The following is a 24,728-nucleotide window of genomic DNA, read 5'->3' as shown; positions in this document are numbered from 1 at the left end:
ACGGAGTACGGTTTCCCCTCGTGAACTCGGGCGCCTCCTGGAGCTCCACTCACCAGAGTAGAGGCGTGGCAGGTTGCTGACGGTGGCCAGGAGCTGGCAGTGGCTGCAGGACAGCTCTCTCAGGGTCTCCATGGAGCAGACCACCTCGGCGTTGTGGTCCGACTCGGAGACGGCCTTCTGCAGGGCGCGGGACGCGTCGCCCAGCTCCACCCGGGACTCTTGCAGCAGCCTCAGACCCCAGCCCACCCCCTCCAGGTAGGACTGCACCACCGACTGGAAAGGGAGGGAGGGGGGGAGGGGGGGGGATGAGCTAGGATGAGCCTCTGTTTTGGTCTGAAGCGGGACGATGGAGGGCAGAGAAGCCCCTTCAGATAATAAACAGTGCAGATTAACTTTAAATCGACTTAAAATATAGATGCGTACCTGTAGGGGAACTGCCTGGCAACCTCAATAATACAAACTCAAATATGTAGTTCTGGGAGGCTGTTTTATCGAATGTTATACCTATCTAAGCGTTGGTGTGTTTGTGTGCAGGAGGGCGTCACCTTGAGTCGGGTGTGTATGGAGGAGGTCCTCTGGCTCTCTCTCTTCCTATACTGGCCCAGTCTCTCCAGGTGCTCCGGCCGAGAGAAGACCCCCGACGCCCACTTCAGGGCCGCTCCTCTCGCCAGGAGCTCCGCTCGGGCCACCTCCGGCCACACCTCGGTACGGAGCGCAGGGTCTGCCAAGCACACAAACTAATGGGTGAGACTAGCAGACTTATGGGTGAGTCTAGCAGACGTATGGGTGAGTCTAGCAGACTTATGGGTGAGTCTAGCAGACTAATGGGTGAGTCTAGCAGACTTATGGGGGAGTCATGCAGACTTATGGGCAATGTAGAGGAAGAGAACATGAGAACAAAAGAAAAGAGGATTCCCACTCACACATTGCAGACTAACCCAATTGGAACCCAGCATTGGTATTTTATATTCTCCATCGTCCACATTCCTGTTGTAATGGTTCCCATATTTCATGCAATATCAATATATGCTTTTCCAAAGGTGTAATAGTTGTACAAAATGTTGGATAGGTTGCCAAATGTTGATTATTATGTTGTGTTATGCAAGTTATTTTCATGTACCTGCTAGAAAACCAGTTTAGGAGCCAGCTATTAGAAGGCAATAGCTTTCTAAAGGTTTCTACTGGCAAAAGGCTATATAGCCTGTTGACCTCCCATCAGGAGAGAATATCACATTTAGGAATTGATATTATTGATCCACTCATGCCATAGATGGGTCACACCACCGGGCATGTGGCTTGTCATTTGACCAACAGCCTGGTTCGGTGTCTATTTTAATCTAAATTAGTCTACAATGAAGGCTGGGCTGGTGACTCTGCTGACTGAGTTATGTGCTATGCTTGTAACTCAGCATTATCAGATTCTGTCTCTACAACCCTCTGGGTAGGTGCTTGCTTTTCATGTTTATTTCCATTTCCCATAAATTTGCAGAGAAATACATTATTTGCTATTGTTGGATCAGGTGTTTTGTTGAGTAACGTGACCAGTATTCTGATATGAAAAAAAGGGACGGATCTGATTTCAGAAATGAACCCAAAGAGATCAAATTGACATTCTGCCTCATCATAGCTTGATAAATGTAGTACTGTAGTAAAATATTAGGCAGTACACGTCTTATGATTAACTATGTGTTCCGGGGACAAGCTTCCAGAAACGTGGACTGTAACCGCCGTAAAACGTCTGGCCACCCTGAGTAACCATCAATGTTAATCACGTAAAGCTGACACGCAATATTGAGAATCCATTCATACAAATCATGTATACACAAAGACAAGGGGACACACAATGCTTTATAAAATAACATTAGGTCCCCACTTTTACGGCGAGCTCAATGTGTGTGTTAACAACTTCACGTGTCAGAATGAGATAAACAAGCCCGCCTATGTAACTGAAGTGAGTCATGGGGCAACCCTGTTATCTGCTGCTGGGATCTAATCCCGGGAATGTCCTCATCAGTAAATCTGTTGTCTGCAACAACAAAATTGACAGAAGCAGCACCTCAGGGTCAGGAGTCATAAGATCCATGGCAGAACAGCAGCATTACGGCCAAAATAAAGGCACAGAAACAATTTGGCAACAGAGAGGATGTTGGCAACGCTATCTTTAAAAAACAAGCGTCAGCCGACTGGCCAGGGGAGAGCTTCATCAGTGGCAATATCACCACTTTGCTCACAGCAGGCAACGTGTTTGTTTGATAAGAGAAGGACTAAAAATGCCGCAAAAGGCATATGACACAAGTTAGTACGATACATGCATACACTCAGTTATTCTTGTCAAAGTACTGTTCAGTCAAATACAACTGTACATTCCACTGGGGTGTCGGTCATTCATACATGTTGTCATTGTGTGTTTGTGTGCGTGTGTGGGTGTGTGTGTGCTTGCATTACCTTCTGGTTTGTCACCCCCATTCTGCTCCCCTCCAGACATTTAAGTTGGTGGTGTCCAGCTGCCAGCTCTCCCTTCTACTGCGCCGAGCCCCTGAATGTTTCCCGGAGTGCCAGCTCTGAGCACTGCCAGCGGCACACAACAATACAATACCGGGCGTGCGAGGCAGAGGAAACAGGGACACAGACCAGGAGAGAGAGGGCTGGTCGAGAGAGGGTGCATATTCATTTTGACTCGCCCCCTCTCCCTCGCTCCATTGCTCTCACACACACACACACAACCACTCTCTCTCTCTCAGACACATCCTCCACTTAGAGGCCGACAGGAAAAGGGCGGAGGGGTTGCCGTGAGGGGGAGGGACAGAGATAGAGGGAATGAGAGGGCTGTAGAGAGTCAGTTATGGACTTGAATATGTCCAACCCTAACCCCAATGGGTGAGAGGGGACACACCATCTGAATAATCCAACTGATGTCAATGAGGAGACCGACAGACGTTTTAAATAAACAAAATATGGTCATTGTACATTACATTAGTACACATGGTACGACGTATTTCTAGTTGCATATGTTTTACTATCATTGTTATTGTTATAAATTATTAGCAGTTTATTCTCCAGGTCCTTGCCATTAAAGCGGGAGGAGAGATGGTGAAAGAGTTATAGAGAAGGAACAAGAGGAAGAGCCAAACAGCGTGAGTGAGTAGAACAGTAAGTGGACTTAGTGTCAATCACAGAGATCCCTAGAACCCATGAGACCTCCTCTGATTCCTAAGGTAAAACCAATTAAGCTGAAAGACACAGGAAGAGACACCATATATAATACATGAGCCATTATGACCAACCATAAAACAGGCTCACGGAAGAGTAAAATTAGGACTTGTGTCACTGAAACCTCTTTGTCGCCCAAATGAAAAGGTAAGGCTTCAAACTAATCGAACTACCGATAATATCGGCAAAGAAATCCCGATAAGCTTTGTTTTTTTAGGTCACTGGTAGCCATGATATTGGCCCAAACAATCTCCCAAAAACAATGTCAGTGAACCTTACCAGACTGTTTGTGCTGAACAATGCATTGTTGTATTATTCCTTCTGTTGCAACATCAGCTTGGGTGGCTGAGGGCTCGAGGATCCTGTGCAGCTGTTTTGAGGGTGCTGGTGGCGGAGTTGTTACACAGGCTGCACTTCCACCTTTGGAGGGGGTTTGTTTATTTATCGGACCCCCCCTTCGTTATGTCTTGGGAAGGGATTGTGTTTACATCCAAAATACTTATTCCAAACATGCTGAAGTTTTTTGTAGTTGGACAGCAGTATAAATAATATTAGTTTTATTTTGCAATTGCAATGTCTGAAGATCGAGTCAAGTTATATTACATTTACAAAATATGAGATAATATACTTGGATTACATCAAAAAGTTTTTTCCCCACAAAGGATGTGTTTGAAGGCCACTATTGTTTTTGCAAGGCCATCATATCAGTGCTACCTTTTGTCCATGGCTTCCACAAGAGCCATTTAAGGGGTGGAGGGTCTAGATCAGACCAACGGATGTTGTGTAGAATGGCCTCCAGGCCTCGGACCTGGAGGCCACCTGGGTGATGGCGGGAGACAGGGACCCGGTCTCCCAGTCTTGTCATTTCCTAGGGTGTGTAAGGAACTAGTTTCTCCTCCAACCTTGACTAGTGAGAGGACCTTACCCATCAGTTAACCCACACACACCACACCATTGTTGTCATCACCTGGCACTGCATCATAGCACCACCTCCACCCCGAGGAGCTATGAGAGGTACAGGAAGTCTAATTCCAGACCACTTCCTTCATGACATTCCTGACCTAAGCCGCTTTCCTGGCACTCTATACCATGCCGCGTGTGTACTGGTATCTATGAGAGCCTCAAGACAGACGGACAGACAGACGGACACTGCTCACTGGAAATGATTAGCATTTCCAAAAGGAGTGAAATCTTTACCAAGCGTGATGATTCTCATATACATCCCTGCCATAGGAGCAAGAGAACAACATCTTTAAGTTCAGCATTTCACATTTTGCCTATAACCATGGTATGGAAACATACTGGAGTACATCATACACAGCGAGGGAAGGCAGGGTGCCTTACGGGTTGACAGTAATTTCAGATTTATTTAATGTGAAGAGATGGAAAGATTTGACCTCATGAAGGCGTTTCCACAGAACACAGTAATCCTTCAAGACTGTCCAGTCCATAAGCCTGAATAATCACGAGGGCATGAGGGACTCAACCAAGAACACGACAACTTCCCAGGCTTCGGGAGGCGTTGTCATTCAAGTCCTCAAGACTTTGCGATGCCAATATCCTACATTAAGATCTGCAGAAAGACGGACGGCTCTTTTCAGGCTTTTTTAATTTTTTTTATTGGTGCATAGAACGGTAAATAGAATTGAGGAAAGATTAATGGATCATACGAACAGAGCGACAGGAGTATACATAGAAAAATAATGATACATAGAGCGAAAAGAGCAGAAAATTAAATTGGATAGTACAAGAGATAACGTACAGTGCAACACATTCTCCATTGACCCTTCAGCACCCCAAATCTGTTTCCGCATATATTTTGCCATACCAAACCCTGACTCTCTACTGTATAAGGATGGGCTGGCCATTGTGCAACACAAAACCTACGATTTTAACCAACCTTTAGCATTTGAAGCCAATTCAACCCCAAATAAGGCTACCACAAAATTTTTTCAATGGAGTTGTCAATCCAAGAGTACTCTCCCGTGTCATGCCACCAAACACACTCGGCTGCGTCAGGGCGCATTCATCGGTCTCACCCAAAACGGCACTCGGTCCAACACTAGCATGTGTAACCCATGCCTTTATTATACATTCATTATATATTCTTCTGACTTCTATTAGTGTCAAGGATTGCAGCAGTGTTCTACTTTTTTTTTAATGTTGTTTCCAGTTATAGTCAAACAAAAATATGCACATCTGAAAATGTGTCTTTTGTACTTCAAATATATTAGCCCATATCAGAAGGCTTCATCTCAAAATGGTAATTGAACAATAATAGTTGATCAATAATAGCAGGAGAGATTATTGCCAAAATAATTGATTTCCTCCCCTGCACCCATAAGAGCCAACACCAATGGACACCATCCCAATAGAACAATGTCCAACTGGCAAGTGACAATCGAAGGTAATAATGGATCCCTTAGGCCTCGACTCAAAAATACAAATTTGTTTCTCTAAGAATTCTGATATGAACAAGAATACACAAGATTAGAGCTAATCTACTTTGATTTTAGCAGCAAAATTAGCAGTGAAGAAAAAGGTCTTATTCTCTTTTCTACTGCCAACGGCTGTGGCAGGACCCACTCCTGCTCACCCCTCACGCACCCCGGCTCCAACGGACTGATAATTGATTGATGTGCTGTCGGCCAGGCGCCCCCCCCCCCCACCCCCCCCAGGGCAGGGTTAGAGCAGGCTCTCCCTCAGGCTGCTGCTGCTGCTGGAGGCCTCCTGGGGCTGGCTGTGGGCCTGTGTGGGGGTCCACGTGTGCAGGTCCAGCAGCACCTGGTTGAGTTTGTCCATCCAGTCGCAGCGCTCCTGCTTGGTGTCTGAGGAGAACCAGCGCCTGGTGGGCAGAGACAGAGACGCTGGTCTGTCAGGGGGGACTCAGCCACAGTGGTAGGCCTGTGCAATTGAAGTATTTTTATTTTATTCATAAAATGTTTTATAGAAATTGCAGCTGGATTTTATTTTTTGTAAACCCTTTTCGATTTGAAAATGTTCCATTATAAACATTTTGGGTATTCTTTTAAGGGAAAATTTCAAATTTTCTAGTTACAAAGTGTTTTTTTGGAGAGAAATTATGAGCAAATGCATCATGCTTTCAAACAAAAAAATGATGGCTTGAATAATGTGATTTCAATATTGATCAAAATAATCGAGATTATGATTTTTTCCATAGTCGAGCAGCTCTACGGTACACAGTGGTCCACTTTGAACTGCCAGCAGGCTCCCGTGGGGCGAGTCTGATATGCATTATATATGATGAAGCGTAAGATGCCTTGAGGAAAGCCTTGAAATTGAACCCCATATTTGTTTAGGTGCAAGTCTTTAAAATTCCGGCTATATGGTGAATCATGATGAGGTTCCCGACATTTTTTCTGCTGCATAAATAATGCAGCAACACATGTAGAATAGGGCAATCTTACGTTTTGTATTTAATGGCTCCATTGATCAAATCTTTGAGCCAAGCAAAAAATTAGCATCATTGCAAATCAACGCCCCCCCACCCCCAATATAACACAAAAGCCTTAAAAGACAACCCCAGTATTATGATTTATGGATGCATCTAACCTCTGCCCCCATTCAGCTCTGAATGTTGCAGACCTTTTGAATAAGGAAACCCCTTCCTTTTCCCGTTAGCTGAAACCGTAATATTTAATGATACGGGCAGAGTGCTTGCGGTGTGATTTGGTTCATTTAACATTTTTCCAGACACTTTTATCCTGACAGCTTGCAGTGAATCCATGTTAAACATGGGTTTAGGAGCAGTGTTTAGGCATCTTGCTAAGATCTGGGTTATTTAACCATTGTAACCGGCTCTCCTGGCATAATTTAACCTGAAATTGATATTGGTATTTGTTGCACTGATTTGGCTGATACATTTAGTGATGGACTGCTCTTGCCACGAATGTAAACAAAACTACTTATAAATGTTTCATCAATGCACATTATGTCAATACGAATACACATACAAAGAAATGTATCTTACTTTGCTACGGTCTCCTTGGCCTCATTCCTCAGCTGTGTTTGGAGGTTGCTGACAAGCTCAAAGGTGAAAGGTCGAGCACAGGAGTCCCTCTTCACAGGCTTCACACACAGGCTGGGCGAACTAGCCAGAGAAATGGTGCCCTCTGCTGCCTGCACGCAACCAAACAGGAAACAAGAAGAGACGTTGACGAGGTGTTGCGTATTCCCAGCCCAACAGGCCACTCATAGGCGTGGGCTCCAACCCATGCACTGAGCTGGAACACTGGTACTTGTGTGTTGTGGGGACAAACACAACAAAACGGTTGAAAAGAAAAATACTGCCAGGAAACACTGGGAGTGACTTTTGGACTCATAAAACACAAAAAATATAAATATGTGCACAAATAAGTATCATAGAAAATAATGAATGCTTTTATCCATCGTACCTTGGCCTCCTTGTCATTGGGGTGGTTCCAGTAAAACATGTGGGAGCCCTCCAGTGTGAAGAAGCGCCGGTGCCACGCCCCAAATCCATTCACCACCTCAAACATGGTCTGGGGAAACGCCCAAGGAGTACAATTATAATCAACCCCTTCACTCAGGAACCAGGCAAACATACACAGCAGGCGCAAGCCCCTCACCAGGAAGCCCTGGTGCTGCACGCTGGAGTGGCCCTCGCTGTCCAGGCGCAGGTAGATGTTGCCCTCCAGAGGAGACAGGAAGGGAACCTGGGAACCCAGGGAGGATGATGGCCCACGCAATATGAGTTTATGAACCATCGGCTATCAAGCCAATGGCCAGCTGGATTACGGTGAGATTGAAGTACTCAAACATCCAAAATGTGCATGCCTTACAAGTACATTATACTCATTTTAAGATATATTCTTTAAGAGCCTGACATGGCTGTTGGGATCTCTTATGAAAAAATACTTTAGGGACATTTTAGGAACGTTGGATTTATGATTGTATAAATATCTAATGATTGATGTCAATGCAATGGGAAAATGAAAACACACGCACAAACACACGCACGGATTTCCTGATTTAAGTCTAGAACTGGTCAGTCTCTAGAGGGAAAGAGAAACACGATGTGATGGGTGATGGGAGGTGAGAGGGGCCGAGGATTTGAACATGCAGAAAACCTTTTCCTGAAACTCATCTCCCAGGAGCTTCCTGATTTTCCCATCAAATTTCATCTGAGTGGAGGAAGGGGAGGGAGACATAGGGAGGAAGAGAGATTACATCACCAGTGACACCCAGTTAAGTGCTGAGATTTAAAAAAAAAGATGATTAAGAAGACTGGGAGTGAGGCAGTGTACTCTGGCTCAGTGGCCAAGCGACGTCAACATGGCCCAAACCCCACACCACAGTGTTGGATACCCATGCAAGTGGCACGTGCCCATGGAAATATTACCCAACACTGGCCATCTGTGCTCAATGTCATTCATAACAATGGTACATGGACAAAAACAGCCCCCATTCCATTGTTTCTAAAGGCATATGGGGGACGAAGTCTATTATAACCAAACAAATTCAGATGGGCTCCTTCTCACCTTCACAATAGTGTTGTTTCAAAGTATTCGGATTTAAGCAGAAAAATGTTTAGAAAATATTGCTACCTATAATATCATTCTATCATTAAATGTAATCCAGATCATAAAAAGATTATTTATCTGCACAACACTTGTCAAGATTTAAACCTGTCAAAGACCCTATAAGAGTTCACAACAACAAAGTGAACATTTAATGAACACAAAAAAGGAACTCTACAACCTATCAACATGTTTATCTTGAGGATAGATATAAGTACATGGAAATGTATACTTTTAGAAGCAGTGATATCTGACCATCCCCGACTGTATCCGAAAGCATGGATAAATATACAAAACTGTAAATGTATCTAAATACATGACCATCCTTTGAGGATCAGTGCCAAGGAGAGCAACATACCTTATCCAGAGGGAACTTGGTCTGTCCCAGCGAGGACAGAGTGATCTTATGGGAGCCCACCAGGCAGAAGCTACTGGAGCGGCGTGTGTTCAGGGCAGGCAGTGTGGAAGCTATACCAGAGACAGCAGATTAGAAACAATACAAACTTTATGAAACCTCCGATACAGAAATGATGGACCCTACATACATGCATACAAAGTCAAAAAAAGAAAAGCAACTTCAAACTCATGGGTTTCTTCTGTCCCGTGTTCAATTTGGGTTTGCTACATAAATACATATTTGCCGTGTTTCTGAATAGTTTTATATTCATATTATAATATCAACAACTGCTATCATACCAGATGGCAAGTAGAGACAAATTGATCGAGATAAATGCCACAAAAGAGGAGGCAACATACCTGTCAAACTGTTATTGGACCGATGCTAGAAAAGGAAAAGGTCAAAAGAAGTATTTGAATTTCCGATAAAATGTATATTATTTTCGATTATTTATACAATTGAACTGTCCCTGAACATTTTGAGGGTAAAACTCACAGTGATTGTACTCAGGAGATTCCTTGGGACTTGGACCTGTAAGTGTAAAAGGCAGAGGGTGTAAATCAAATGTTCCTTCACTCAAGTCCTATGAAACACATAGGGAACAGTATCAATTACCCAGCGTCTGGTGGAGATGCGATCCACAGTGCAGGTGCTCCCTGATGCGTGGGACTGGAAAGTAGAAGAGGTCCATCACAAATTGAATCCAAACTGAATCAAGTCATGCGTCAGTGTTGTCTCTCTTTTCAGGGTCAACTACATCATTAAAAGAAGAAATCATACCAGGCTATACACTTCCACGTCAATCTCAAAGTTGGAGCGAATGTCCTTTCTGAAATGGATGGATTATAGATCAATATATTACGGACATGAGAAATAGGGGAAAAGGTGAACATTTAAAAGAATAAAACACCGGAGGCTAAATCTTACAAAGTGACAGAGGTGGGGAACGAGATCGTGTCTCCGTTTTTGGCGTCGGCAGCTGTGGCCAAGGGAGTGGCCACGATGTTGCAGGGGCCGTAGCGAATCAGAATGAAGAAGTAGTGACCAGGGCGACCTTATAAAGGGCAACAAAAAAAAAGAGCAATCACTGTTATCCAAGTGGAGTTATATTATTATAAAATATATATTAAATTATATGATATATATACACTATATTATATCGTTTATATATAGCCTGCTGAGCCGTTGTGAATGCGATGATGTGTATGAAAGAATGGTATGTATGAGTGAATAGCTTGACAAACACCAACAATTACACTTTAACTGGACGATGGTTTCAAGGGTCCCATACCTTGGCGGTTACGAGAGGAGCAGACAAACTCCACTTTGAGAGGCAGCTGGACATTGCCGATATTGACAGTCCCTCTGCAGGGCTGCTGGGAGATGTAGTCCCCATCAGCTCCGGCCGGCTCCTCAGAGGCTGAACCCCTCTCATCCCTCAGCCTGGTCACCTCCGCCAGCAGAGCTGCACGCTTCTCACCTGGAACCAATGAGGACCAATGATTAACGAAAGGGCCATTACAAAAAGCAATGCTGATTATAAAGGTGGGGAATGTACTTGAAGTATTTGCAATCTATTTGAACTCATTACCCAACGTTGAATAATGACGCATAAAGTAACTGCATATTTATTTACTAATTCATACCAAACCACAATGCTCAAGTGAACCACTAAAACAGCATGGTCCTAGAACCCTTCCTACTCGCCCCCCATAATGAAGCTTGTACTGTATGACAGTGCACACTGAACAGTGGTCAGGCTGTCGCCCGCTGAGCCCGGCGGCGCAGTACATACAGGAGACCAGCAGGAGCTTCTCCGCCTCGGCCTCCTCCAGTGAACCCCGGCCGTGGGTTTCATCGGTGCAGCAGCCCAGCGCCTGCAGGGTCTGGGAGATCACCGTCTGCAGCTTCCCAGCCTCCTCGGTGAGGGCCTGGAACGCCACAGGACAAAACAATACACACACAATGTTCATCACTTCATATGACGTGGATCCCATTAGGGAGGACTGTATTATCCTTTCTTACAGATATCAAACATCAGAGAATAACTAATTAATTGAATTTGCGTTTGGAAGGAAGTGGGAGAGCATATTGGACAGATTGTTGTAGTATTCACCACAATCTTTTCTTTAGTGTTGATAGAAGGTGGAGGGCGGGATTTCTCTGGGGCCCGCCTCTGAACTGCAGGAGTCACACTTTGAATGGCAGGCAGCATGCTCTGCCTTTGTGTGCGGTAGGCATCAATGCTGTCAATGGATAGACACAAGCAAATTCACACCAGCCACAGAAATACTACAGAATCAAGAGACCCATGATACAATTTAAACAGTTTCCAGCAGAATGAACTATCTTTTTACTTACACTCCCCGTCCAAAACAGTTTGTGGGGTGACCAATTCTATACTGTAAACGGCATGAAGTTATCAGAGAAATGTTGAATGTACTGTAGCATAGATACAGCAACAAGGGATTGTGCTGGTACCTGTATAAGGGAGCAGACTCCACTGCAGGGGCTGTGAATGGCTCTCCTTCTGGAGTCAAGAGCAGAGACGGGGGAGTGGACACTGCCAGACGCTGCTTGTTGGAGTGTCAAACATGCAGACGTTAATGCAATACAGAAAAGTATTCAAATACTATTCAGACCGTCAAAAACGAAATTAAAAAAAAAGTCACACAAATGTTTCTTGGTTGACCTTCGGTTAAGGTTCTGCCTCGGCTCCCGACAACTGGAAGCCGACCAAACTGATTCATGAGATAAGCCCTAGATAACCCCCTAGTATCTAAACAGCCTGACTGAAGGATTCTGTACTTGTTGTGATGTGTTTGAGAGGGATGGGTGCGGTACCTACCAGAGGAGTGACCACAGCCTCTACTGACTTGCTGAGGGGAGACAGGATGCCACTGGGAGGGAAGGTCAGCAACTCGTCCTCACTGGTCTCCAGCGCCTCGTTCTCTCCCCCTCTCTCCAAGCTCTTCTTCTCGGGCTGCTCCCCCTCCTCTTCCTCACTCCTCTCCTTCTCGGACTCGGTGTCCATCTTGCTCTTGTCCCCACTGTAGTTCCCGATGCCGCTGTCACGGTCTTCTGTGTCCTCGTTGTCCCGCCGCTCTTCCTCCATGCGTCCGGCGTACTCCAGCACCTCCTCGAACATCTGGTCAATCATCTCCGCCGTGTTGGTCTCGTCATGGGAGCTCAGCTCTCCTGTGGACAGACACAAAGCAGTAGCTGCATTACTCAATGTACTGGCAATCGTGCACACCTCTCCCCTAAAAAGGACCACTATTTCTCATCAAGCTCTGGTGATCTTTTCTTTCCTGCCCGTTACCGAGTATCCACCGCAGCCCACCGAGGTGCTCACCCCCCGTGGATTTCCAAGCCAATGTATACATCTCACCTGAAAAGCTACTCTCGGCTTGGGACTCACAGGAAGTGTTTGCCTCCGATAGGAGTGAATCATTGATAAGCTCAGGCTCCATGATGAAGGTGACTTTCTTCTGAATGCCTCTCCCGCCTGTCAGCGGGGCCGCCTCCGCCTGGCTGTCGTTGTTTGGCCCGTCTGGAGCACAGGGTCCTCCGTCAGCGGGCGCTGGCTCCAGTCCTTCCATCTCTTCTACTGGGTCCTCTGACGCAGGCTGAGCTGCTTTGTCTGGGTGGGAGTGCGTGGGATCACACCGGTTCATTGGAGCCATGTCGTCCATTGCTCCAGGGTTGTGCGCAGGGTCGTTGTCCGTCATAGCTTGATGTTCCCTCCCTCTGCCACACGGCTCCGTTTGCTCCAGAATGCTCGGTTCTGCTGGTCCCTTAAATTCCACGTAGGTTTCTTCTAATTTCCCCGTGTCCGTTTGAGCCAACGTGTCTACGGTCGGCATTGGATCCGTATTACAGGCTTCTCGGTTAGAATGCCTGATGGCCTTTTCAGTTGGAAGGGATTCAACCAAAAGGCTGACTTCTGACTCGATGCGTTCATCCATTATGATGGCTTCCTCAGGTTCCAGACTTTCAGAACCCCTCGAAACCAATGCAAGGGCATGGCCATCATCTCTGTCCTGGACGTCTTGCTGTGCACCTTGACCCCCGCTTTTCTCCTGCTCCTCACCTGCAGGCCAGGATTCCCCCTCAGGTTCTCCCAAGGCTTCTACGGTGGCCTCCCGCTCCCCATCGTCCCCGCCCTGAGGGTAATGCCACAGCCGCTGTTCTTCGTCCGTGGAAGGCTCCATGTCCTCTTCGCCATGGGAGGAGCCACGGCACTCTTCCTCTCCCTCCAACAACAGAGCCTCGGACGCTCCCTCTTCGATCGGTACAGGTGACTCGCGGGTCTGCCCGCTCATCTCCTTGGCAGGGGGCGACTCTAAAACACTCTGATCTTCATCAATGAATAGCTCACAGGGCTGAACAGGAGACCCTATGACCTTCTCCTCCCTCACGGAACCATCTTCTTCCTTCTCTTTGTCGTCTCTTTCGACTTTAGGGGAGTCTGGCTCCCTACACATGTTCTTCTCTTCATATTCACTGCAGTTCTCAATCTCTACACGAGTGGCAGCCGTAAGAGTGTCACATTGTTCCTTATCACCTGTGGAGTAGCAAAAATGAACACATCTCTGCACTAACAAGCCGCAGTATGTATTCGTATTTATAGACATTTACCAATGAGGGCTGGAACGATTCCCGTCAAAAAAGAAAAAAGAACGTTTGATTAAAGCACATTTTGAAGTCGTAGCCATATATCTATTAGTAACAGTGATAATTAATATTAGCAGGACATAGTTATACAAGTGAGGTCAGTAAAGAACAAAGTTAGAGACAGCAGTAAAGTTGGTAGGGATTCAGTGAGCTGACCGAGTGAGAGGTTTGTTCGACCCAGCGTCATTCAAGTCTAGGTACATTGGTATTACGCCTGGACAAATGCCATTGCAGAGATAACATTTTATAATTCAATGACCATTGCCGACATGCATTACTTAAGCCTACTACTTCAAACATATTGAGCCATTTATGGCGACCCAACGCCATAACAATGTAACTCTGGCAAGTGCAAGGGTAGAGAAGCCGGCAGGGGCTAAACCTAAACAATAGCAAACAAGGTCACGGTGAGCTGTTCCTTGGTTTATAAAAAGGCATCGAACTGAAAGGGACCAAAAGGAAGTGGAAAGAACCAATCCCTGAATAACGTGAACCGTTACCCCCCTATTACCAACAGACAGGAAAACTGATTAAAAAAATGACTTGGTTTTCTCAAAATGCCTGTGCTCTTTCTACAAGTAAAAAAATGTATTGTAGATGTAAGGTAAATCTGAAATTCAATGACATTTTAATTTCAGGCAATAGATATGCTGTTGACTTAAACTCAATACATTTGACCCTTTTGTCAATGTCAATATCATAGACACTTTGCCTATGTTAAATTGCAAAAAATTATTTGCCAAATATCAGTGGCATGTTATACAACCTTACCTGTGGTTTTCTCCTTTGGCTTCTCTGATTTAGGAACAAGAGATTCAGTGAAACTGCCATCTGCCGAGTTATCTCCCTGCTGGAAAACAAGTAAGTAGAGTTATATCAAAGATTAGAAAATCCAGCTTCATTTTGTCACTTAGTTCTGATGGCAGACTCAAAATGAGTTTTACTTACTGTACCAGAAAACTCCAAATCTGTCAGATTGCTTTGTTCAAATCAATAAGAATAGATTGGTACAACAGTGAATGTGAAATACCTGTGTCATGTCAAAGCACCATAATACCATGAGGTGTCACCCTTTCACACCAAGCAAGTTATTCAGAACTGTTTATGACTGGGGAAGTGACCATAGGGGATTTTCTCCTTCTCTTAAGACACCATTTTATTTTATTTACCATTGAAGAGCAATGAAACAACCTTTTGTTATTAGATAATTTTTTTTATTCTATGTTATAAGTTAGCCAATAGCTAACTTTTGGTTAGTATCTTGAGGCATGTTAGGGTTGTTCATTACTCTTCAAGTGTGTCCTGTCAAACTAAAGTTTGAATTGGTACTGTGGAGCCCATAGAACCATTGACATTTATTGTAATGAAGGTTTAAGAAATGTGAAGCCTTAAAAGAAAGTGTCTTCCAACTACAAAAAGGAGATAGAAAGTGCTGACAATCCATTAAATATTGACATTCATGCTCCTCTAATGCCACCGTGCCTCAATGGAATACTTGAGGCAGTGCTCCTGATAGTGCTGCCCACGTGCAGCAGGTGACTCAGATAGTTCAGATATCTGTTAGACGCGACTCAGTCCCGGGGGTGCACGGGAGGCCAGTGGACTTTCCTTCTATATCCATGAGGCGTCCAGGTGGAGGGGGAGGGGCCAGAGTGACCCTCCCCTTCTAGGATTTACACAGGTTGTTTTTAAATGGAAGTGGCTGGATTTGATGTTGTGTCCCATGGGGAAGATAATTCTTAAAAAACGTTGGGGCTGAATTTGAGGAACAAGTCCGGACAATACATTAGTTATCAATTAGGTTTGACCCCATAGGGAAAGCCAATCTGTTTACTAACCTCAGATATTGTTGGATCGGATGAGCTTCTTTTCAGCCAGGCGTTTTCGCTGATGGGTTGAATATTTAACAGGCGCAGCTCTTTCTCTCGCTCCTGATTGGTGGACAAACAAAGCAGAGGAACTGAAAGTTTGCATATCACTCCGCGCCTGGAAGTAGAAACAGTTACAAAGTAAAACATATGTTGGATGATGGAGAGCGTGTAAATGTTGTTACTCCGGGAGTGAGCAAGGCGATGGAGAGACTAACGAAAGCTTAGGCACACGGCGAGTGAACTGCTCCATAGGATAAATTGCCGGCGAACCGCTCTATCGGAGCCTTCTCTCGGAGGGACGCTAAAGTGTGTTGCATAGCGACCGTCGATGCATAGCGGCAGCCAGGAGGGACTACTTTTTTGTATTCTTTAATTAAACGGCTATTTTGACTTTCTTGGTTTCTTTTTAAATGTAGTGTGTCTATGAATTTCGTTTCGCCAAAATAGTAACCGTTGTATAAAAGCAATAGATCACTTCAGTCAGTGGCATGTGCTCATTATACCACTGTGAAGGGGGTCGCCGGCCCTCCGCTGCGCGTCGGGGCCGGACAACGCCCCTTAACAGTGGTATAATGAGCACATACCACAGCCTGGCGTGATCTATTGCTTAAATATAACGCTGCTCCCCAACTGCTCTGCAAGACAATAACAAGACTACAAAGTGGTACAAGATCCACTACCCAAGCAATGTCAAAAGGCTATTGTAGACTGAACATTTTTTGCCCAAACTGCCTCTTCAATAAAAGGGACAAAGTTATGTAACTCACTGCAAGACCACTTGAAACGTATCCCTACATTTTTCACATTCAAAAGAAAAACCACATTATGGCTAATTCAGCAACAATCTTGCTCTCATATTTAGTTTTTACACTGTGCTCTCTCTGTACTTCTTATTTCTCTTCCATTGATCTCACTTCCATTTTCCTATTTCCTATTTTTTAAGTGTTGTGAATTAGCTTTGAGTAAAAACACTATGATGCATACATCAGATGACTGTTTCACAATCTATGTTTTTGTATCGGTCCTTACTCAAATAAAACCTAAATAAATAAATAGGTAAATCTAATCAAAGTCATGTTAGTCAAGGTTTCGTAGTATAATCGTGTGATGAAGTGACATACCTGTCGTACTAAGACTGCCTGCTTGGAGCTGGGGGTTAGGCTGCCCTGGAGTTTCTGTTGGATGCCAGAGACTAAATCCGAGTAGGTGCGGGAACTTGAAGGGACCAGGCTTGGGCTAGACTGAAAGATGGTGGCTTTGAACCGCTCCATGCGCTGATGGAACTCATCTTCCCCTAGTGAGAAAACGCAAAAACAGGGCATTTGCCCTTCAGGTAACAAGAGAGATATCAGCTCATTGGTGGATAGCTATAACAATATATACTCCCTCTAAACTATAGATGGGGTTTTGGTAAAGATATAGATCCATACACGTATTGTGCAACAATGACTCTGCATGAATCTATAGCAATCTGCTTGAATCAAATCAGTATCATTAAAATGATGTACTCTGTAATATCGTTTTAACAACTATAAATAGCTATGTCTACACTTTCATTGCACGTTGTTCTGCAGATTCTCACCTAGGAGATGTTCGGTGAGGCCTTTGTTGTGCAGAATTATGGACAGGTTGTCAGCCCCGGGATCTGACAGACACCTCTGGGCCAGGACAGGTCCTCCTGAAGTGAGCAACAGGCAGTCCATTGTCCATTATGCGTGACTCATTTCAGGTTTTGAAGTGGATTCTACATTTGCATTTCCTTGAGTTCACTGGCCATAACTTCAATATAGTGTTGAACATATTCACTGATGTTCAACATGCATCAGATCACACATAATATTGTACCCCTATTGGCATATATGATCCATATTAATGTCTTAAGAAGCCGATTATCAAGTCATTTAAATATGAAGGTTTTCTGAGCTGAGGGAGTGGTTGTCAATAGCAGAGCCATAACCTGTGAACTGTCTGTGTGCATAAACCTGACTCAAGAGAGTCTTACCTTCTCGTCTCTGGGTGAGCTGCTGCACCCGGGAGCGCACCGAGTTGATGGCCGGTGTGTCCGGCTTCAGCGCTTGCTCAGTTGAACGTCCAGAAGATGTTGTAGGGCTGAGGTTCTCCTGACTAGCCCGATCCAGGCGTTGGCGCTTTTGCCCATCGTTACGTTCTGTCATGGATATTTTAACCGCCCAAAGAATCAATAAGCTTTGTAAACTTTTAGTACAGTGTCGTTTAAAATATGACAATAACGTTTATCACACGCACCTGAGGATGAGAAGACTGGTCTTCAGAGTCTGACAGAGGGGCTCTCGGCCTCTTCAGCTGACTGCCACTGCCTGAGGGCTCCATGATGAGCTCTGGGAGGAAAACAACTGACAGCTTAGTCAACTCCGGGGGTGGAGAAAGGGGTCAGGTTTTATATTCAGTAAGCGATATTCCCCAAAGTTAATCTAAAGCAAAAAATACCCAATTATAATGGCACCAGACTAAATAGTATAAGATTTAACAAAAATAAAAAACATTGCTCAACAGTTAAAATCATACGTGCATGTTCTGGAATGTGATAATTTGAAAACGCCCGACACAAATTTCACAACCCACTCAGGAGTTCACAAAGTCATTTTTTTCACTTTAACATATCTCTATTATCTACAGACAGTTAATTCCATTGATACATTAACTTCGATTCTCAGTGGAAATTGTATATTTTACTTAATTTAGCTCGCATTACCCAGCTATTCTAGCCTGGCTCCGCCCGCCTAAGTACTTTCCGCTCATTTGAATTTATGAATGAAATGAAATGAAGTGAAGTACGAGAGTCTGTAGAACCAGGCTACAGCTATTCGGTAGAGACACTGCAAATCTCCGTAGCTCTAACGTTACCCATAGAAAAGACAAAGCTCGTCAGTTAGTCAGCTAAGCTCTGCTTACCCGAAAATTGTAGAGACAATATTCCAGTCACCAGGAACTATTCTACACGGACTACGGATAGCTACCTGAAATAATTTTGAAATAATAGAAATCAGTTTGGTGTTCGACACATGACTACGTCCAGTAACTGCGCTTCAAACTTTGAATTTCAGCGGGTCTTCTGACGAGCAGCCGAGTAGGCCTATAACAAACGAGACGTCTTCTTCTTCTATTGTGGGGATTCTGGTAGTTTAAACGTGGCGAGGAGTATTACTGCCCTCTGCAGGGGAGACTAAGAATTACATATAGTAAACACAAACAGCACGCAAAGCGCACAGGCAATTAACACAACTACACTCGACACACACACACACACACCACACAACACACCACACACACACACACACACAAAACACACACACTCGCACTGGGGGCGCAATCGCACACGCACCCGCACACGCACCACACACACACCACACACACACCCACCACTAATCCCTGACTTGCTCTAGATTGCACTCTGCCAAGAAGAAAATTAAAAATCAATCGCTTTTCCCTCTTCATAGTCCGATCTTCAGAATCATCTCTCATTCCCGACAGCTGGCGGAACCAGAGCCATCACGAAATCCCTTCCCAGCTTCCATCAAAATTCAAGCAGAAGTTTCCTCTAGAATCTGTTGTGCCTCAACCCCACACATTAAATTCCCTACCTTCAGGCTCTTGCCGTTTGATCCACAACTAAGGAACAGCTACACCCCCGCCAGGGCCCTGTTCTTTGTAAGGCATCACACCTCCATTCTTCCTCCAACCAACAAACACACAACATCTAAAAATGGGCAAAACGTTATGTCGCCACATAGTTCCAGATGTTCTGTAATTGCAGCTGATGGGAACATTGATCAATACACAGACTCTGACACAGCACACATCTCCAAGTTCGTGGAAAGATGTCGTCACGAAAGGTTTATGAACTGCCCCATTTAAAAGCCTGGGGATAATGGTGATGGTCACACATACCTCTGCCTATAAGCTCTGGGGACCTTGAGGAAGTCAAGAAAACCATAAGACACAACCAAATAGACAGCAGCTACCACAGCCCTGACCCCAGGCCCAGATCATTGTGGGGGGGGGCCTTCTCTTTCGATTCCCCAGAGAGAGGAACAGTAGCGACGCCAAGCCCACTGACTACTCCCCGAGGAGCTCAACTCCTTCTGCAAACGGTTTTGAGGTAAGCAACACATTCCCACTGCTAGCTGAGAGACCAGGAAGACTGCACTGTGTCCGTGAATATGGCTGATGTGTGAGGTATATAAAGGAGTAAAGTCACCAAGGCCAGACTGTATTCCGGGCCGGTGTCCTCAGACTGTGAAGCCACCAGCAAGCAGGGGTATTCAGTTCACCTCTATAGCTGACCTCGCCCAGAACTAGGCTGCAGTCCCCAACTGACTTGATACAGTCTTAAAATAAAATAAAAATACCTAGAGTTAATGGTCATTTAATGACATGTAAAAAGGCTATTCAGAAAATAAGTCAAGAAGGACATGCAGGATCTTGAAAGGAGATAGCAATGCCTTCAGGGACCGCAGAGAGCCCATACATCTGAGGTGCAATGTAGCCTAGCGTTAAAATAACTGATGCCATTTTTCTGATATCACGGTATTAGCATTTGAGTTATGTTCTGATAACAGGAATATCCATTTCAAAGTAGGCCTATGCTAGGGAATTTCCAATGATGTCAAATTGTTGCTGCTCATCACTTCTGCAATAATCAGTATATATAGGAGCAGCAACCAAAGGAAATCTATACATCTTTGAAAATCTCATTCAAAGTCGAAGATAATCAAGTTTGACTCAACACAGCAATGAAAGGATTTTGTGCTTAGTTCTTGGACTGCTGCTGCTGACTATGTACTCTGGAGCAAGTAAGTGCAAACCTTTAATCAGAATCATTTATGATGATGACATTTTATGTGTAGGGTTGCTTACCTTTGATTATTTTTCTTTATTACAGCTGCTGGGATTAGCTCAATGAGATCAAACAAAAACTGGCCTGCAATGATTTCAAAATAAACCTATTAACAGAAAAATATTGCCTCCATCAATAAAATTCCCTTTGTACTGTAAGCAATATGGGATTCAAGTAAGTTGTTCAAGTTATAATTGTGACCTTTTTTGTTGTTCTTTCTTTAATGTTACCGTTTAATATATTAGCATTCACGGTATACATTGTATTTTTAGACAATAAGTCAAATGTTAAATAAAGACAAACAAACCATGGTTTTCTTACAGGCTATTTTAAAACCTTTTTTTTCATCTTCTTGACACATAATCTCTTCCAAACATACCTCTTCCAACAGAGTAAAATATCCAAAACGGAAAAGGAATTTGCCTACCATCAGAGATGACAAATGGGGCTCAGAGGATATACAAGCAATTCAACCATGCCAACTGAAGATCCTTTTGAAGAAACAATGGGAAAGAGCAAAAACATAAAAGCAACAGCTATCAATATTGTTGAGATTTTTTGCATTATTGCAACAGCTGTCATTACAACTATTAACATAATTATTTTCCATGCAATGCTAATCCAAGTCAAAAAATTGATCTAAATTGCTTGGTTTTCGACCAATTTTCAAATTTCCCTAAATAATGAAGATTAAAAATTGGAAGAATTCATGTTTTTCTGTCATCCTTTAAAAGAGATTATCAAAACGAGGCATAATTTGGTTCCTATTTTGCAAAAGGAGTTGTTGTACGCAATGTTGTTTATCTGTGAAACATATTGGACAAAGACAATACAGGCCTATGCCCACTGAATTAAACAGTTTGCTTCATGCAGTGCTCAACTAAGTTCACGTTCATATTAGTTAACAAATATAAATAGCGCATGTCAGCATGCTCTGTAGAAACTTTCAAGTGTGCAATTGAAACGGTCCACATTTTTGTATAATCAACAATACAGGGAAAGAATTATGGGCACATTCATTGATGAACATGTCTTGAAGGTGGGATGCCTAGTATAAAATTGCATATCTGGCAACATGAACCAGAATTATAGCTCGAGTATCACTTAATGTGTTTGCAGAATTCAGTAGTCTTGTCATCTGAAGCCTTCTTTGAAGGTTTACTTTTAACGGGGTCAGATCTGGTTTCTGATTCATCTGGTCTTGAGTCACATTTTCATTCCAGCAATAAATGCCTTCAAAACCAAACATCAAGCCCTGGATGTTGAAGCATAACCTTTCATCTTTAATATTAATCATGTACAGTTAGCGAACAGGCAATGAAAATAAAACAAAAAGTAAACCTGTAAAAATGCATTATTATTTGAAAAGAAATCCTCTTAATCGTTCATGGTAACCAGTGGTTTGGAAATTAAGTTGCGTAAGAACATTGGAGAGAAGAATACGGTCCCGAGGTATAACCAAACGTAGTCCTAGTGACTTAGTTATATGAGCCCAGCATTCCTCCTCAAAAAGCAGATGCCCTTTGAGTAAGAGGGGGTCATTGGCATATACCTTGTTTTTTGTGTATTCATTTGAGCTGTCTTTTGGGCTTCTCTGACAAAGTTAAGGGGTGAATTCTGACAAATCAAAGAGAAAACAAAACCACCAGCTAACCACAAATAATAATAATACTTATATTAACCAATGTGCAGCGTTTAACACGTATACATGCCCACAACTGAACTGCAAAACAAAGAGAGAAGATGTTTGTGAATAAATGTAGGTTTGATCTTTTTTCCAATGCAATAGCTGGAGTCATGACTGCAGTTACCACAACATAAACCGGTTTGCTAGATTTCACCATTCCATACTGAACCATAAATCACCATTACATTATTGTATACCTTTTGGAAACAGGAATGTCAAAGGTTCTGAAGGATTGTGGTGACAGGGCCAGTGTGCGGCTTTTAACTGTGTTACCCCCCCAATCATTAGAAAATTAACTTCACAATAGCTCTCAAGGCCTGGAACAGTAAAATCGTAAATAAGAAAGTGAAGTTATGGTGCAACCGAAGAAAAAGGGAGGTTACTGCAAGTTCACCCAAGGAAAAGTGGCACAGTTCATTAAGATTTTGGATTCAACTTGTCAATGAAAGCATGAATGACCTGCACATGGAACCATGTCAGATGCGGAAGGGGGCTTTTGGAAGAGGACTGAATGTGACAATATCCACCACTTAAATTACAATTAAAAAACGTTGATGTAACCACTGTAACCAGTTATTGGACACCAATGCAGCTTTCACATACCTTATTGGAACCATTTGGGAAAATGGTCAATAAAAGAACAAGAACAACACTTTGTTATGTTACCAACAAATTTTATAAGCGACTCAGTTTTTAACAGATTAAATTCTCCATATTCTTTATCGTAAAATAACAGCGTAATATTAACCTCAAAAACAGTGGTTTCCTTAAAAGCACACACACAATGAGTCAGCATACAGGTAGAAACAGCACACCACACACACACACACACACACAACCACACACACACACACACACACACACACACCACACACACACACACACACCACACACACACCAACACACACCACACACGACACCAGCCACACCACACACACACACACATTTTATCTAGCACTATTAGCACATTAATTTACACCACCTGAAATCAATTAACTCAGTGGGCATACATTTAACCTCAAATCACACTATTCTTACAGTGTGTATTTACGTGCACAGGTACCACAGGATGTCTGCAAGGAAATGTCTGGAGTACACATGCATTGTGGTTTATTCCTATGCACTTTGGAACGATTTGGAGATTGTTTCCTCATGTGTTTATTATGACAACATGAGAGAAGACTACAGAGGATGGGATAGGTATAGCTGTCTGGTGGGATTTACCGAACACTCAACTTGACACATCACTAGCCATAATGTAAATATGAACCCAATGCATGGAACCCCTGCCTATGGGGTGGCTCCACAGCCTCTGAGGAAGTCACCGTTCCTCATTGTCAAATTGTAGCTCAGCATTGCAAAATCATGCAATCAAAGCAAAACCAAATAAATTCTGACGATGTGGCTGGCTCGACTGCTCGCCATAATACGGTAGAATATACAACATTGAGATGTTAGGGTGAAATTGTTTTGCATACGAGAAGCAAACCGCTGCAACCAGAAGGTTGCTTCAGGTAAAAAAAACGACAATGCAAATTGTAATTATCAGATTGCGCTGCAGCAATGTTTTATACTTTAATGTTTTTCACATGTTCCGGAGTGTTTGTTGGTGGGTCGGAGATAAAGGGGGTGTAGGCTGGGGGGTTCTTAGGGGGAAGCGTGGAACATTAGCTAGAAGGGGAAACCGAATAAACTCTTCATCTCTTAAAAGATTTTTGCCCTTCTTCGTGTTCTTTCCATTGTTCCGAAAAAAATAGAAAAAATACAAAAATTTAGAGTACACAAAGCTACCCTAATGGTCCCAGGTTCAGCAAATAAAAACCGTTTCTGTAGATGAGGTTGAGTGAATAAACGTAAAAAGAATAATACAAGGGGGAACCACGACATCGCACGTGGTTTAACAGCTTGTCAAATGCCTTGATAAGAAATGAGGTTGTCATTCTGTATTTCAACCTGAATTTTCGTATCATCAATCATCGCAACTTTTGAACCAACCACTCAAAGCCAGTTTAACGAGGACAGCCAGTCATGCATGACATCTACTGGCAATGGAAGGCATCAGCTTCTGCTCGCTCCAGGATTCTCTGTTGGGGTCTCCCATTTGACCTTCTCATCATCTCAAACACCGTCTCTTGCTCTCATCCAGCTCCTTGTATTACTGGCGCATCCAGGTTCTTCTTCATCTTGTTCGTGAAGCCTCTCCAGCTGACATAGGCAGGAGGAGGGGAGTGAAAAGCAATGTTGCATTAAAATGGTGGTACAAACGCTTATAAAGGTTGAACCCACCAACCCGTAGACTCCTTCCTCTCGCAGATTTAATATCTCTTCACTTAGCACAAGCACTACAGCTGCGTGCGCGCGCTGCGCAGCACACACACACACACACACACACACACACACACACACACACACACACACACACACACACACACACACACACACACACACA

General features: G+C 43.7%; 2 protein-coding genes across 2 annotated transcripts in view; both read right to left on the bottom strand.

Annotated features, from left to right (window-relative positions):
• LOC130389180 (exocyst complex component 3-like protein) overlaps positions 1-2,699 on the bottom strand; it is a 10,408-nt gene extending 7,709 nt beyond the window's left edge. Inside the window, exons 1-3 of the mRNA XM_056598855.1 lie at positions 2,446-2,699; positions 546-721; positions 54-273 (exon numbers count right to left, since the gene is read on the bottom strand). Of these exons, the coding sequence (XP_056454830.1) occupies positions 54-273; positions 546-721; positions 2,446-2,485 (436 nt within the window). The 5' untranslated portion in view covers positions 2,486-2,699. The remainder of the gene's footprint in view (positions 1-53; positions 274-545; positions 722-2,445) is intronic.
• Positions 2,700-4,566: 1,867 nt separating this feature from the next.
• LOC130389202 (anillin-like) lies at positions 4,567-17,890 on the bottom strand. The gene is made up of 21 exons (XM_056598875.1): positions 17,719-17,890; positions 17,299-17,394; positions 16,838-17,010; positions 15,684-15,776; positions 14,617-14,695; positions 12,560-13,735; positions 12,017-12,366; positions 11,650-11,741; positions 11,285-11,414; positions 10,964-11,099; positions 10,460-10,648; positions 10,096-10,222; positions 9,949-9,997; positions 9,784-9,837; positions 9,664-9,699; positions 9,528-9,552; positions 9,130-9,239; positions 7,821-7,907; positions 7,626-7,733; positions 7,202-7,350; positions 4,567-6,055 (listed from the first exon to the last, which is right to left on the bottom strand). The coding sequence occupies exons 1-21, from the start codon at positions 17,888-17,890 to the stop codon at positions 5,896-5,898; spliced, it is 3,591 nt and encodes a 1,196-aa protein (XP_056454850.1). The 3' UTR covers positions 4,567-5,895.
• Between the last annotated feature and the right edge of the window lie 6,838 nt (positions 17,891-24,728).

Source organism: Gadus chalcogrammus, chromosome 9 (assembly GCF_026213295.1).
Source record: "Gadus chalcogrammus isolate NIFS_2021 chromosome 9, NIFS_Gcha_1.0, whole genome shotgun sequence".
Lineage (NCBI taxonomy): Eukaryota > Metazoa > Chordata > Actinopteri > Gadiformes > Gadidae > Gadus > Gadus chalcogrammus.
Note: the sequence above shows the minus strand (reverse complement) of the source record. Positions and strands in the feature narration are given on the sequence as shown.